Source organism: Sinohyriopsis cumingii, chromosome 8 (assembly GCF_028554795.1).
Source record: "Sinohyriopsis cumingii isolate HCF-2022 chromosome 8, ASM2855479v2, whole genome shotgun sequence".
NCBI classification, from domain to species: domain Eukaryota; kingdom Metazoa; phylum Mollusca; class Bivalvia; order Unionida; family Unionidae; genus Sinohyriopsis; species Sinohyriopsis cumingii.
Window position 1 is genome coordinate 125,732,478 of NC_142968.1, and position 16,044 is coordinate 125,748,521.

Below are 16,044 nucleotides of genomic sequence, written 5' to 3' on the forward strand. Positions count from 1 at the left end.
GCAAAGATCTGCTATTTGATTCTCTCCAATCAGTTTATTCAGTTTTCTAAATAAAATAAAACCCCACCTTTTTATTTCGTTTTAAAGGCATGCAGTGTGTATGTCCTCCAATTGTGTACACGCTAGTTACTTTGCACGTGACTCGATTTACATAAGTTAGTATAAAGTAGTTCTCTGTACAGTTTATATAGAAACAAACGCAATTGGGTCTGATCACATGATTATAATAATAATAATAATAATAATAAACTATCTTTAACGAGGATAACACATTTGGTCATGGCTGACCCGTCTGCCATGTGGTCCTCAGTTTTTGTAATCGGCTATGTAAAAAAATAAGAAAATACAGAAAATAAAAATAGAAGACCATGCACATAACCAGGTATCGTCGCACACCCATTCGTACATATTTAACATGAATGACTATGTGTGACTATACTGGGAGACATACAAGTATGAACAATATTCAATACACATGTACATACATTTCAGCATAAGTGTTACTTACTATATATATATATATATCTATATCTATATCTATATATATATATATATATATATATATATATATCGAATAAGATCTGGATATATCAATTATGGAGATGATTATAAAGTTTTCTATTCAGAGCTTTTAATATGTCATTCCAGCTGGTCTAGAAAGATTTTCTTTAATGATATTTTAAAAGAAGCAAGGGAAGTTGAATTACGTATCCTCATTGGTAAGGAATTCCATACAGTAGGTGCTGATACAGTAAATGTGCTTTTGTCGTGATTGGTTTTCGAAAAAGGAATCTGTAGATCGTTGTTAGTTGTCGATCGGAGATTACGCTCAGTACTCGATGTTATTAGTTCAGTTATGTTAGAGATATAATCTGGAGAAAGACCGTTTAAAGACTTGTATGTCATGATTCCTTTAAAATAAAGAATACGTTTTTGTATAGGTAGCCATTTCAGACGTGAAAACAAAACATTTGAGGGAGTCATAACAGGAAGTTTCAGTATTATTCGGGCTGTCCTTTTATGAATTCTGGACAGATTATAATTTGATGTGTTTCCCCATATGGTACAGCCGTAATCTATCAGTGGTAGTATATAACCCGAAAAATAAATTTCAAGTGTTTGTGGAGGTAGAAATTTCGAAAGCAATTTTAACAGAGTTATTCTTTTGACTACCATTGCACATAGGTGATCGATATGAGCATTCCAGCTGAGGTGTTGATCAATGTAAATACCAAGAAGTTTTTGATTTTTGACGATAGATACGCTATTTTGAATTAGAAGTAAATCCATGTTAGTAGATAGAAGCTGTCTTGTTCCAACTGTCATACATTTCGTTTTAGAGATGTTAATATGCATTTTGTTTTGATGACACCAAACTGATATATTGTTGAGGTCGATTTGAAGTTTATTTTTAATGGAGTCTAGAGATTTACCAGATAAACGCAATGTAGAATCGTCAGCGAAAAGATCTGTGTTAGCGTGCGCTGGATACAAGGCAAAGTCACTGATAAATAGTAGACCAGTGGAAATCTCCCCATCATTTATCAACTGATGCAACTGCAATACTTATATGATAAACATTTTATTGTTTTTACTCAGAAAGTTGTATCAATGTTATTCAGAATGCCGTCTATCAATCATTTTTTTTTCTCCTGTTATGTGGTGCAGTTTTATCAAGCTTTCAATTTCATTATCTTTTTAAAGATTTTTGGTTTACTTAATTATACTGAACAGGTAAACTTTTTAGTGTCATGCGGATTCCCATCACACAATCCTTAAAAACCGAATAAACTGAGAAAAGTAGTTTTGATTATGGTGATGTTAGCCTTGAGAAAACAATGAGTAGGTTCGGGAATCCCATGAGCTGGTTGCATAGTTTCTTGTCAGTTGTTGTTTTATAGCAACGAATATCGTCCTATTAGGTATTAGTCTATTTACTTCAATGCGTAAATTATTGTTGCAACCAAATCCCACAGATGTCTGTGTGTATGGGGAGATGTATGTGTGTTTGCATTCTCATCATTTATCTACTTCATCGTTTAATGGCCGCTACTTCAGGAATTGTGCATAATAATACCATTAATAATAACATTTGATTAATCAGTCACTGTCACATATGATCTGTTTTAATTGTCCAGACAACTGAATGAAATAGCAGATGATGAACTCCTATTACATTTACTATGTGCTACTGTCTTAATGGTGTTAAGGTTTCCCTGTTGATTTCCTATGTGCGTTTCTTCAGTGAACAGGCCATCATCCTTATCATAAAAATCTGGAACGTAATTTGTGTATTGCATTTTTCCGACATTGTTGGTGTTGTTGCCGATGAGTTCATCAGCGAGATTGTCTTGTACGACAGAACACTTAATTGTACTTCCTACAAGTGGGGCTACAGATATTTTTGTATAATCTTGCTCTGTACCAAGAAGAATGTGAAGATTTCCACTGCATTTGTAGTCCATACATATATGATGGGTATTGCCTACTTCTCCTGTGCGAATACCGTAAATTTGATCTTTCACGTTAGCATTCGTGCCTCCGTAGCTTATAACTCTCAATTTTATTGGATTATTCTCTCGACCATGGTAGGTAAGACCTATTCGAATAGTGCATGCGCGAAATTTGTTAAATTCAAATTCTGGATACCAGACTCTAGCAAGCATTTTTCGGAAATCAACAGGATTGTTAATTGATGAAGAACTTCCAAAATCAAACGTTTCTTTGAACGTGTATATATCTGAATCATTCTTTGCTTCGAAAAATTTAAAGTGATTATTTCTTAAACCAGAGGTTTCACATTGAGACTTATTTTTATAAAAGGGACCGTTATTAGATGACTTAAAAAACAGACTCAATGCCCTACCGCTGTTAGATACTCGGTATTTAATTTCTGTACTGGACGCACCATCAATTCCGTGATCATCGTGAATTAAAGGATTTGCCGGAAGAAGAGCTACATCTTTGAAGGTCAATGGATCTACTTGAATGACCTCTATAAATCCATCATGCCCGCATCTCGTTTCAAAACATTGTCGACTCGGATAAGCAATAGAACCTTGCTGATATATCGCAAACTGTTGAAGAGTAAATATAGGGACTGACAATTTTATGTATCTTTCAGGAAGTTCTTCATGATCACTGAAGTTGCTATTTTTGAATACTCTTGACTTGAAATAACAGATTTCTTCGCGGCCAAATACGTCATAATTTAAAAATCTGTGTGAAAACCCAACCTCCCCAAGCCAAAAACCCGTTTGCCGACGGAGTCGAATATGATCGAATAACGAGTCAGGGGCTCTACGCTTTATTTTTCTTGCTTCTTCATTCGACATTAACATTTCCCACCGTCCCGTACTTGGACTAAGTCCCCATATCTTGAGTTCCTTTATTAGTGACGGATTAGAAGAATCGATATCATCATCCAAGTACACATTAATTCCCCCATCTACCGTTAAGGGTAGACCACTACCGTCCTGTAAAGACATTGTGAAAACACCTAATGTAGTCAACAATTGAACGTCCCCCTCTTCATCTACGAATTCAAATCGACCTGGCGCATTCTGCAGTACGGTTACATCTGATGGGTCGAAATATGTTAAACTCGCGGATACTACACCTTTGTATTGTGAACCGTTGGGATGATAAAATGAATCTGGAGGTATTACAATGGAAGCAACCGGTGCTTTGCTGTCATTTGTTTGCGATCGACAGTATAATGTATTTTCAATATTAGTTGGTAATTCAACAGGATCTGATTTTTGAAACATGTTGATGGCAATGTAATCAGTTCCACTGAACCCTTCAGCAATGCTTATTGTTCGCGTACTGTCCAAAAACAGTCCATATACGTCGTCTATTGCTGTAATCGTGACCTCTCTCTCACTCGCATCAACGGTTACTGAGAATCCCCCGTTTAGATCTGTCCTTGTTACAAGATTGCCATTATGTAGGATCTGTCCCCAAACCAAAGGTAAATTGGTACCCAAACCCCTTGCCATTCCATTCAATCTTACGGTTTTTGTACCACAAGCTTGACACGAGCAACCCTTAACAACAAATAAGGACAACGGATAGTCGCCACAATTGATGTCGACAATGTCAAAATCCGACACTCCGCAGCAGCTACTTTCTGTTTCTCCACACGTTTCAGTTGCTGATGAAACGTTTAGCCTGCAGGATTTGGCAATACATGTTCCCACTTCAAATTCTATTGTGCCGTCTGGTTGTACACAGTCATCCGGTAAACGCTGCCATTTCTGTTGGTAGGCATCAGCACAAAAATCATCAGAGACATCTGAAACACGTCATAAAAACACCGATGTATTATGAATAGCCTACCTGCAAAATTAACAATCAAGATAACCCGTTCGCATCTTCGTTTTAACTGCATATGACAGATTGACATTTTGACAGCTGTGGCAGCAATGCCTTGCGACATAAATGTATACTTATCAAATTCATGTATATTTACACGAGAGAGAAAGAAAGAGAGAGAGAAGAAAAACAAATTTTGACAGAGTACATTGCAGCAATTCTGATCACCCGTCCAACACGTTCGAGATTTAAAGATCCCATTGTCAAGCAAAATGACATAAACAACTGTTGCATTATCCAAAGGAAAATTATATACATTAATCAAATCAAGATCATACGACCCAAACAAATAACAATGATACATACAAAAACGTATTATTATATCAATTTATAATGAAAGTCTGATGTTGCGCGAGCCCAGAATTATTATATACTGCAGATGCGAATATATGATAAGTTTAGTTTATACGTACAGCTCTGGTTAATACGTTTGTTTTCAATCGGTTTCTTTAATATCAATTTCTTTAGCATAATGATCGTCCAGAGACATTAACTTATTATCATTATTATTTGCATTTCCTTTTCCAGTCCAGTCTCTTATAATTGAAATCAGATTAGATATGTACCTTCTCCCCTCATAGATGAATTGCAACTATTAGAATTGGGACATATAGTAGTAATACTGATACCACATACAGATGAGACAGGTTACCCATCATGAAGTAGGTAAATAGACTGTACTAAGCTATAAATCACTTTTATGCATATAGCTAACAACTAACCTAGTTTATTATTCTAGACCTAATGATATAACTATTTCCAACTTGTCTGTGATTTGTATTCATTTTATTCGATGTTGCAATTTTCATTTTGATTTCGCTGTATCATGACGTGTTTCGTTATTGTCATGCTCTTTGTGCATGTGAGTGTTTGTGTGTGTGCTTGTATGTGTTCTGTATTGTGTGTGCTTGTATGTGTTCTGTATTGTCCTCCGTTGAACACCTTGTTTGGTTAAGCAAATGTACAGTACTTCAGAACAAAACTTTAACGAGTTTGAAATAATGGCCAGCTCGATGAAATACTGTATCAGTAATAATGTTAGATGGAATTGATCTCAACAATTGCACAGATGGAACTCATTTTTTTGCTACTGACATATATGGCTTATGCCACGAATGGAATTTTTGTATGCTTGCCACTTTCGACATTAAGATGCATCGCCACAAGTACAGCCATGCGACCTTGTTCTATCTTTCATATTTTTGTCGTTTTTTGGATTACGTTTCCAAGTTGAAAGCCTTACAACACCTTCAATCTGACAAAACGATAATTCTCAGATTTTATAGAAAAATTAAGTTATCATACAGTCTGGGAAAATACTATGTAATTTTGGCTGCCGAGTCACATCGCTGTCACGACTAATGAAAGGGCAGAAAAAATAGTCAAAGATACGCTGCAGTCACATACGTTTTGAGAATTCCACAAACACCGTTGTGCCATGCAATTATTGAACATCTAACGGTGGTATGACCTAGAGTAGGATGTAGGTATGAGCAAAACTAAATAAACGTTATGAGCGTGTGATGGATGTATGGGTCATTTTGCTTAGTCGATCAATTGTTATTGAAGTCGATTTTATAATTAGCTCTTTGCTAATTTAACGGACATAAGTGAATAATTTAAATAGGAATCTTCCAGGGAACCAATCACAGCTTTAATTAATTAATGCTAAGCATAATCATGCAGGTTCCTACACATGCAGCACCAGAACAACAACAATATTAATAATAATAATAATAACGAAATGAAATTCAAAAAAGTTGAAATAAGGCACCATGTTGCATACTTCATATTTACAACTGGTATCAACAGCAGCAACAACAACAATAATAGCAAACAACTTATACGAAAGATTTGGAAGAAGACAATTCCACCTAGAATCAGAGGACGCGTCTCTCTCTCTCTCTACAGAGTCTGACAGAGCCTTAACTGCGTTCACATGGGAGTATTAACAGTTACAATGTGTATAATGTTGATAACAAAATTTCAGTTATGGATAATAAAATGGGATTGAAGAAGTCTCGTCAAACTGCATATAAATCTAGTTTATATAAATAAGGGAAAAGGTAAGAAACATTTATAACAAATTTTATTTCATGTAAGAATAAACCTTTATCGAACAATAATTTCGCAAGATCGGATTAAGGGGAATTTACAACTGTTCATATAGTAAAGAAAAACTAATAAAATTAAAATAATGGTGTAATTCTCAAACCTTATACGCATTACACCGTTTAGTACGACTAAATACGATATGTTACAAAAATAAGTTGGTGCCATGGTCGCAAATTACAGTTTAATGGATCAACAAAATTGTTACCAAAATATAACACTTGACAGTAAAAATAAAAAACGGCAATATTCATCTCTCTACCCGTAACTATATCTCTGCAATGAAACTTGCCTTAGAAATTCTTGCTTATATTGGAATTCAGCCAATAAATGAACACATTGTGCAATTATATTCTTCACTTTATATACCAATTTTACAGGAATATAATGGATACTATTTGAAGCAAGACAAAACAATTGCAGTCTAACTAGTGTCCTTAATAAATAAATTTCGCGTTATATATTTATTCATGTTTATACCTCTGACAGAAAGGGTTGCAACAGCTGATTTCCTTGCTCCAGCATCACTGTTAGCCCGGCACACGTACTCCCCGGAGTCATTGGCGGTAAGGTTAGTAAGCTGGAGATGGGTACCATTAGGGTACATGGAATTGCTGAGTAGAATGCCATCTTTAAGCCTGAAAAATATTGTTGTTATATGACATTTTAAAATCACTTTGTAAATGTACGTTATTGTAAATTTGCATAATTATGTAACTATGCAAATCTATAGACTTATGTTTAGACAGATTTTATATAAAACCCAACTGTGCCTTTTCAAAGCAATGATTTCAATATCCATAACTCTTCATCAATATTTAATGCATGAAATCACATTTGAATCTGTCGTAAAGACCTATTGCATACGGGAATCTTTGATTCGACTTCTATTTACGACAGTGCGATTAGACTTGCATGCAAGGGAAGTCTATTATTCGACTTATATTTACGACAGTGCGGCTAGACTTGCATGCAAAGGAAGTCTATTATTCGACTTATACTTATTACAGCGCGATTAGACTTGCATGGAAGGGAAGTATATTATTTGACTTATATTTACTACAATGCGATTAGACTTGCATGCAAGGGAAGTCTATTATTCGACTTATGCATGCATGTGAGTCTTTGGTTCAAATTATATGATGAATCGTTTGTTCCTTGTGTTTTTTTCCTGTAGTGAATACATTGTTTTGAAAACAATGTGTAACATCTAATGTATATAAATAAAAAATTTCTCAAAATAATTTAATACACAATATTACAACGTTAAAATAAAGATTGGAGCTTATTTCTTTAGGCAGAACGGTGAATTCGTTCGTTGGAAATATAAGAAAGCATGAAGAAAAAGATATCGATTTTCACATAAATTACCGTAAGTTGAATATGAATAAAAGACAGCAGTGAGTCGCAGCAAACTACCTTATACAGTTGACGATAAATTACAAACTCGACAAAACACTAATTGTGCTGATTGTTTTCAAATGGTGATTATGACCATTTCAATCAACTCTACAAGTTTTACAAGTGCTTGTATTATTATGTATTTAACACTGATAATAAAAAGGATTACAACATATTCGGTTAAGAACAATGTTACATTACATGAACTCTATCTACCATCAACAATGACTAAATCAAATCAGTAATCAGCTAGCTTAAGACGAGCGAAGACCCGGTGTCAATTTACAATAATGTTATTTGAAAAAATGTTGAAGATCTCTCAAAGAATATTTGAAACAATTAAAACGTTCAAACTCAAATATGTTCTCAACAAGCTTGTTTTCTTGGATTGGACATGTTTTGTAATCCATTTGCGTCTGTGTTACTGAATATGACATACAGTATCTCTTAATTCGTAACCATTATTAATAAACATCTTGTGTTCGATTTAAATAGTCCATTCATTTCATTTTCTAATTTGAAACTGCAATATATAAACATTCAAAGACGTACAAATATCTTTCATGTTGTCTGAACTATGTTTGATAAACGATTTATGTAATGCAGTTATTGGCAAATAATAAATAAGTGTTCTAACATATGTATGTCAAATTTTTAAGTGAACTGGAACAGTAAAATATCCTATGAAACTGAAATGATTTTGTAAATGTATTGATCTGAGCCTTGTCACTAATTTCGTGTAATTATATGCATCCGTTACGATCGAATATTAACTGTGTAAATTTACTGAAGCTTTCATGCCTTGTTATTGAACATTAAGTGCTTCGTTCTTAAAGGAGTTGAATTAAACAGTTATATAATGATGCAATACAAAGCCTTTAACGATTTACCCTAAATTATATTTCATCGTCGTTGCTTACGTATGTGCCTACCCTGATACGAACCATAGAGCGAAAGAGAAAAACATATCATGAACAGACCTATAGAAACAATGTCAACGTCATGGGGTGTAATGAATATAACACAGCTTTGCATGCCAATTTAAGTTTTAGATTACATTTACCGATGTTTGTCTATATAATTCAGTATCTCTGTGCATGAACTTTACAAAAAGAGGACATAGGCTTAATACAAATACTGCGCGCCAGTTACCGAATCATTTAATGTCGGAAAAAAGCTTACTAGAGCTTATATTTCATTGTTGTTTTAATTCTCGCCTACGTTAAATGTACCTTATATTATACTTATGTTTACTGAAGGAAGATAACGATAATGATCATAGTCATTTTTGTCAAATATTTTCGCCTTTAAATTAATACTTTTCAAACATAGAATTTAGCTCAAAATTACTTCAATGTCCTTCTATGTGACACAAACTCCATTTAAAGGCTTTGAAACCTGATACCAACAGGATATTAAAAGATTTCTTCTTTCGCAAAAAATAGTCGCCCATTTTGATTTAATTGCATGTAGGTTAAACAGTTCCTCTCCACATTAAATCATAACCAAGCTTCCGTCGTCTCATTCAGAGTCTTTTTTTATCGAATACGTTCAAATGTTAGACATATTGCACACTTACACAGGTTCATTTATATTGCAAGGTTCAATGTCACTATGATCCAAGCACACTATAAATTCGTTTATAATACACCAGAACGGACAAGCAATATGATATTTTATCTGAAATGGGCAGCCATATTAAAGGCATTTATATGTGAAAATTACAAAATGGAACCTACCATTCGTAGTATTTTATTTCAGGCTTCCCAAAAGCTTCACAACAGATGGTTGCGCCCTCTCCTTTAAGTCGGTACTTTGAGGTTGGACTGACGGTAAATTGAGGTAAAACTAAAATACAAGAGTTTATCATTCTATTTCTTTTCAAAGAAGCAAGCTCATTACACTGGTGATTTGGTGCATGTGCATTTTGTATGGACGGAAAATACAAAGATTATTCCACGGATATTTCACTCTAGATTCCACTATCAAGGAAATGTATGTCCTGATTTCAAAAGTTTCAGGCAAACTTACGTGCTAGAATAATAAGTCCTAAAGGTGCTAATGAAAGTCTCATGCTTCTACAAAGAAAGTTATGATAATACATTATTGTTTTTCCATATGCAGTTCCAATAGACCACCTAAATGCCTCCGAGGAACAGTTATGAAACAAATGTACAGATTCTTCATATGATACTTTGACAAACCGAAACACACACACACACACACACACACACACACACACACACACATACACGCACATATACATACACATACACACAGATACATGCACACACAAACACACACACACACAAACACACACAAACGTACCTATGGTTTGCATTCTGATTTCTAAATGTGTTCCAGATACTAGTGTGTACGTGTCCTGATAATCTGCCCTGGTAACGATCAATTCTTTTCCTGCACAGCTTGAGTTTAAGGAGAACGCGCCGTGGGAGTCTGTAACTTCCAATATAATATGTGGCGCATCTGTCTCGCGGATGACGGCGTCTTTAATTGGGTAGTTTTCCCCATTGAAGACTCGACCTGTCACTGTTGCAGTACATTCGCATCGACTGCAATCAGCGCTCAGTGTCCCTACACTACAAATCTGTGTACAGTCTAGCAATAAAATGAATGTATTAATAATAATAATAATAATAATAATTATTATTATTATTATTATTATTATTATTATTATTATTATTATTATTATGTTAATAATTATCACAAAAAGCAACCATAAACTGCTACTACCACCTCTACTTATTATTATTATTATTGTTATTATTATTATTATTATTATTATTATTATATCTAGAAGATCTGATGTTAAATACATAATATTCAGAAGATGAAAAAGAACAACCTCTTAATTTCACAAATATCGCGACTTTGGAAGCAAGTGCATCTGATTACAAATGTAATATACATCATTTACTTGGACTGGTTCAATTTTCAAGTCTTTCTATGTTTATATATTATATTCAGTTCTTCCTTTTAAAAAATAGTTTTGTCTCCGCTGTTTTAATAATAACCTGGACAGTTAAATGAATTGCAGGACTGAGACTGGGAATTGTTGCCGACACAGTCCGCATCTGATATTGGGCTTTTTTGGCACAGCCTCGTTCTGGCTTGAATTCCTCCGCCGCAAGTAGCAGTGCATCCGTTCCACGATGACCAAGTGGTCCACTTTCCAAAAACTGAAATAGACAATCGAAACCTTTATTATGTTAAAGCCTTAAATTGATGCGTAAATTAAATGACATTATCAAAGTGAGACAGCGTCTATTGCATGTTTACGTCAGTGACTGTTACAAGTTCGTTGCTTCAAGACAAATTATAGTATATTTCCATTAATTAGTACATGATAACGCGGACTTGTGAATTAAAATAAGTACGTTTTTGTCTTGGTCCACCCAACATTCAGTAGCGCTTAAATCAAGGTCAAATATTGTAGTTCCTATGTCGAACCCTTGTGTTATGTTGTCAACATAAAACATCCGTTTTATATTGTTTTATTTAGTTAACCACTAAAGAAGAAAAAGGAATACTATGGACAAAATATAACACAAGTCAACATTGTAAGTCAGTTATCACGATTTATGGTCGCTCGGTGGCTCCGATAAGGCAGATATAACCTACTTTTTTGTATGCATGATTGTCCCATTCAGTTAAATGTTCTTTCTTTCTAAGGCTATCAACTTAGGCGTAAAACAATTGATCATGTTGCACACCCTTACCAGCAATTGGGGATGCCGTAGAAAACGGTGTGGATCCTGTAACAGACTGCACGGTTGCTGTTATAGAATCTGTTTGCACATCAGATGGTGTTGTTTGTCGATCTATGAAAAAGCAAATTAAAACATTTGCCATCTTCGGACAAAACATGCATGAAATTCTAAGCTTTCTGAAGAATGATTTGTCTAGATGCAGCGAGAAAGACACACCTGTGGATAAAATTCTCCATAAAAAACTGAATTTTTAGTCTGTCTTACACATTTATGCAGTGAGTGATTTATTAAAGTTATATATTAAATATATTATCTACATTTGTGTATATATATATATATATATATATATATATATATATATATATATATATATATATATATATATTGCTTCCTTTACTTTGACATATTTTGTTCCATGGAAATTCTTTAGGTTTTTTGCGTATTTACTGGTGCACACCCTTACCAGCAATTGGAGATGTTGTAGCCAAGGTTGTGGATCTTGGAGTCGTCTGCGGGACGGTTGATGATGTTGTGGAATCTGTTTGCACACCAACTGGTGTTGTTTTTCCGTCTATGAAAAATCAACTAAAAACATTTTCCACCACGTGACAAAAGATGCATTTGATGCTAAGATTTCTGAATAATGACTATAAAAAATGCAGGGAAAGAAATTCAACTGTGGATAGAATTCACAATAAAAACTGAATTTGTAGTCTGTCTTATACATTTATGCAATGGGTGATTATATATATATATATATATATATATATATATATATATATATATATATATATATATATATATATATATATATATATATATATATATATATATATAATGGGGTTTGTTTGGCGTATTTATTGCTCGGCATTGGACCTTTGTGCACACCCTTACCAGCAATCGGAGAGTTTGATGGCAAGGTAGTGGATCTTGGAACCGTCTGCGGGGTGGTTGATTTTGTGGAATCTGTTTGCACACCATTTGGTGTCGTTTGTCCATCTATGAAAAAGAATATGAAAGCACACATCTTGAAGACATTTCGCACCTTATGGCAGAAGAAGCATGTGATGTTAAACTCTGAATCATGCTTTGCAAAAGTACATTTAAATAGGCCCTAATTATTGTTTGATTCCTATTTATTTCGTTCTAAATCAAACGCAAAGCCTATATATGTAATCTTCATTCGTAAATATATATATATATATATATATATATATATATATATATATAAAGAGAGAGGAGATTCACGTGTAGATAAAGTTATCTTGAGATCTTCAATTTGAAGTCTTTATTAAACAGTTACTCATTGAGTGATCTATATATGATTTCAAGCATTAAGTCAAAGTGTTGCTTCATATGGTTTCGCAACAGATTAATAGGTTGTAATAAAGTCTGAACAAAGTTACTGCAGAAACGGTAAATAATATTTCTAACACATGCAAATTATGATGTTAACATTACCTCTTGAGCTGAGACTGATAACCATAAAATAATATATTATCATCCTCGATTGGTGTGACCACATAAAATAGTTATACAACTATCACCATCCTTGTTTAACATTGTATTTTCTCATTATTTTAATAAGCTCTTTCCTTCAAATCAGGTGAATAAAGCAAGGTAGGATATTGAAATTTAAACGTGAAAGGTGAGTTATATTAGGCAAATAAATAATTCTCAGTCCGGCATTTGTATTGACTGGAGAACATCACTGGGAAGATTGTCAGACCGGTTTGTTAATAAACGGCCCTAGCATGACACAATTCAAGTACTGAATGTTATTAACAGCTGATTTATGTAATTATTTTAAATCATCAAATAAATAAGCAACTGCTATTGACAGCTTTAATATTCTCCCGCCAATCTCTGTCTGTCGGTCTCTCTCTCTCTCACTCTCTCGTAAGTGTAATTTTTTTTTTATTTACTGACGAACTTCTTGCACTATGATTATACTTATAATTAATTAGTTCTCTAGTAGAGCTGGGTAACAAGAAAAAGTTTGTATCGCGGTATTTCCCAACGTACCGAGATACGTACCACGGTATACCGCAATTATATTAGAGACCAACAATTCAATGTTATGGGGCTGCTGTCTGACACTTTTTGGTATAATTTCCGTGAGTCAATTAACTGGAGAAAATATTTTGTTCTGATTTATGGCAAACTGACACTATATTTATATGCATATTTTTGGCAAATTATCTTGAGATAAAAGAAAAGAAATAGTTTAGCTCAAACGAATATTGCAGACACCCCACCTCCTAATTAAATGGCCAGTACCATAACAGTATTTGCGTTTGCTCTATGCATGTCAATTGTTGCATAAGTTGTAATCTAAAAGCCTAAACTAAAGTGGAATGGTTACGCTTACACTATAGTAGATACTGGGAAAGACATCGAGCTGACATTAGAGAGCCTTTTGATACAAATACGAAGTGTTGATACTGAAGTCTACAATTTTCTAGTTACGATATTGATATCATAAGCAGGGAGCTTTGAATGGGATGCCAGCACCCGAGCAATACATTCCTTAGAGACAACCAGTAAACATTAAACATTAAACATATTAATCCACAAACAGCAAAATATTTAGTACACTTGAGAAATTACGAATGTTCAGACAATAATCGCGCTTCTGAAAATCGTCAGATGATTCGCAGTCGTACAAGGTAATATATACGTAACTGATGTGATAGGTAAACTTTCGCTGCAATGACAACACTCAGGCGAGTTATATGTCACAGACGGTCAATAAACATTAAAAATACTTACTCAATAAACAAGAAAATATTTATTGGACATGAGAAATTATGTATAGTTCAGACAACAAGCGGGCTCCTGAAAGATATTCATAAATAAAATTAATAATAATACCTGTTACATTTCCGGAATCTACTACTCTGTCGTTGGAAGCAAGAAGAACAACTGTCACTGTAACCACGCAAACGACTAATACAAGGCCTGTAGTGGTGGCGACAGCTCCGATGATTATCTTTCTATTTGGAGAAAACGATGGCTTCACTGGAATATTTATCAAGGCATCTTGTGAACCTTGCGTTCCTTGAGATATTTTTTCTTTCTCTAATTCTTTAAAAGAGGATGAGTGAGTCCCATAGCGTATATTTCCAACCTTATTCTCCATTTCAAATCTTAAATGTGACACACCCAAGAGTGTTGCAGAATCCTCGGTATTGAATTCGAGGTCATTTATATAAGCGAAGATGTCATGGGGTTGGCTTGCCGTTTATCCAATTGTTATCAAGAGACGTATATTCTGTAAGTGACACATGACCAATTTTCCTTCCTTGTTCTTTTGAAGTATTATATATGATTTCGTTGTTTTAATTGATAAATAATTTGGAGACTAATCGATAATATGCTTCGTATTCACTACTGTATTTGCAACAATATGCATTCAATATTACTGATAGGTACTTTTGGGGTTATTTGTTATATGATTATATACACACATGCCTAATCATGTTTGTACACACATAAACATGCACTCATGAACAAACACACAGACACATATAACGCCTTTAACCAGTACCAACTTATATCAAAGTTCGTCTAAGCCGAATTCCATGTTTTATTAAAATATTTTTCTCGGCATGGGGAAATAACCAATCCTTTCATTCCATTAAATTATGTTGAAACAAGCAATAAATATCAAGGTGAAGGATGTCAGAGGACAAACATTATATACTAAATGCAATTAGTTGATATATATATATATATATATATATATATATATATATATATATATAAAGTTTGTACACTGTGTCAGTGATATACTACGCCACGATCTGAATACATTCTTCACTAAAAGGAAACGAGACTTGACGAGTTTCCTTTTAATGAAAAGTTTATACAACGGGTGGTATATCACTGATACAGCGTACATACTTAGATATATTTTTTTGTATCACATACAAATACATATATTTGCACTTTGAATGGAGTTATGATACGCTCCTGTAACTGTGTATTAACCGAATGAATGAATTCACATCCCTGCGAGTGTGCCCGCTACAAAATATAGTTCTAGGATTTTTCTTGTTTTTCACTATCAAATATGCAAATTGATAAGTTGATTGTTTTCTTTTTGAGTTTCTAATTTTATTCACATTTAAATCAATGTAAGAAACGCTCATGGTTTAAAAATAAAATATGGTTTTTATGAAGAAAGTAGTGCACTACAAACACTGTTAGCTCTTGTGCACTGAACCTGAACTGTCAGGCATTCACGTATTGGCGTATGGAAACTAGCGTGGAATAAAAACTAAACGAAATGACGAACCAACAAGAGGTAATTAAAATAGTCATTATTCTATTATTCTGCTTTAATGGAATATTTCTGAAGACTATAACATTCTCTCTCTCTCTCTCTCTCTCTCTCTCTCTCTCTCTCAATTTTCTTTAT

At 33.9% G+C, this 16,044-nt stretch overlaps 1 protein-coding gene across 1 annotated transcript; it reads right to left on the minus strand.

Moving 5' to 3' along the window:
- Window positions 1–2,126: 2,126 nt before the first annotated feature.
- LOC149794586 (cartilage intermediate layer protein 1-like) lies at window positions 2,127–14,763 on the minus strand. Its single transcript, XM_089969133.1, has 7 exons — window positions 14,496–14,763; window positions 12,516–12,620; window positions 10,926–11,090; window positions 10,219–10,509; window positions 9,630–9,738; window positions 6,970–7,127; window positions 2,127–4,297 (listed from the first exon to the last, which is right to left on the minus strand). The coding sequence occupies exons 1-7, from the start codon at window positions 14,761–14,763 to the stop codon at window positions 2,127–2,129; spliced, it is 3,267 nt and encodes a 1,088-aa protein (XP_089825259.1).
- Between the last annotated feature and the right edge of the window lie 1,281 nt (window positions 14,764–16,044).

Excerpts from the sequence above, each read along its gene's own strand:
- LOC149794586 (XM_089969133.1), bottom strand. The coding sequence starts at position 14,763 with ATGGAGAATAAGGTTGGAAATATACGCTATGGGACTCACTCATCCTCT. Across the intron at positions 12,621-14,495 it reads AGATTCCGGAAATGTAACAG|ATGGACAAACGACACCAAAT; the intron begins GTATTATTATTA and ends TCTTTTTCATAG. Across the intron at positions 11,091-12,515 it reads ATCAAACTCTCCGATTGCTG|TTTTTGGAAAGTGGACCACT; the intron begins GTAAGGGTGTGC and ends TGTCTATTTCAG.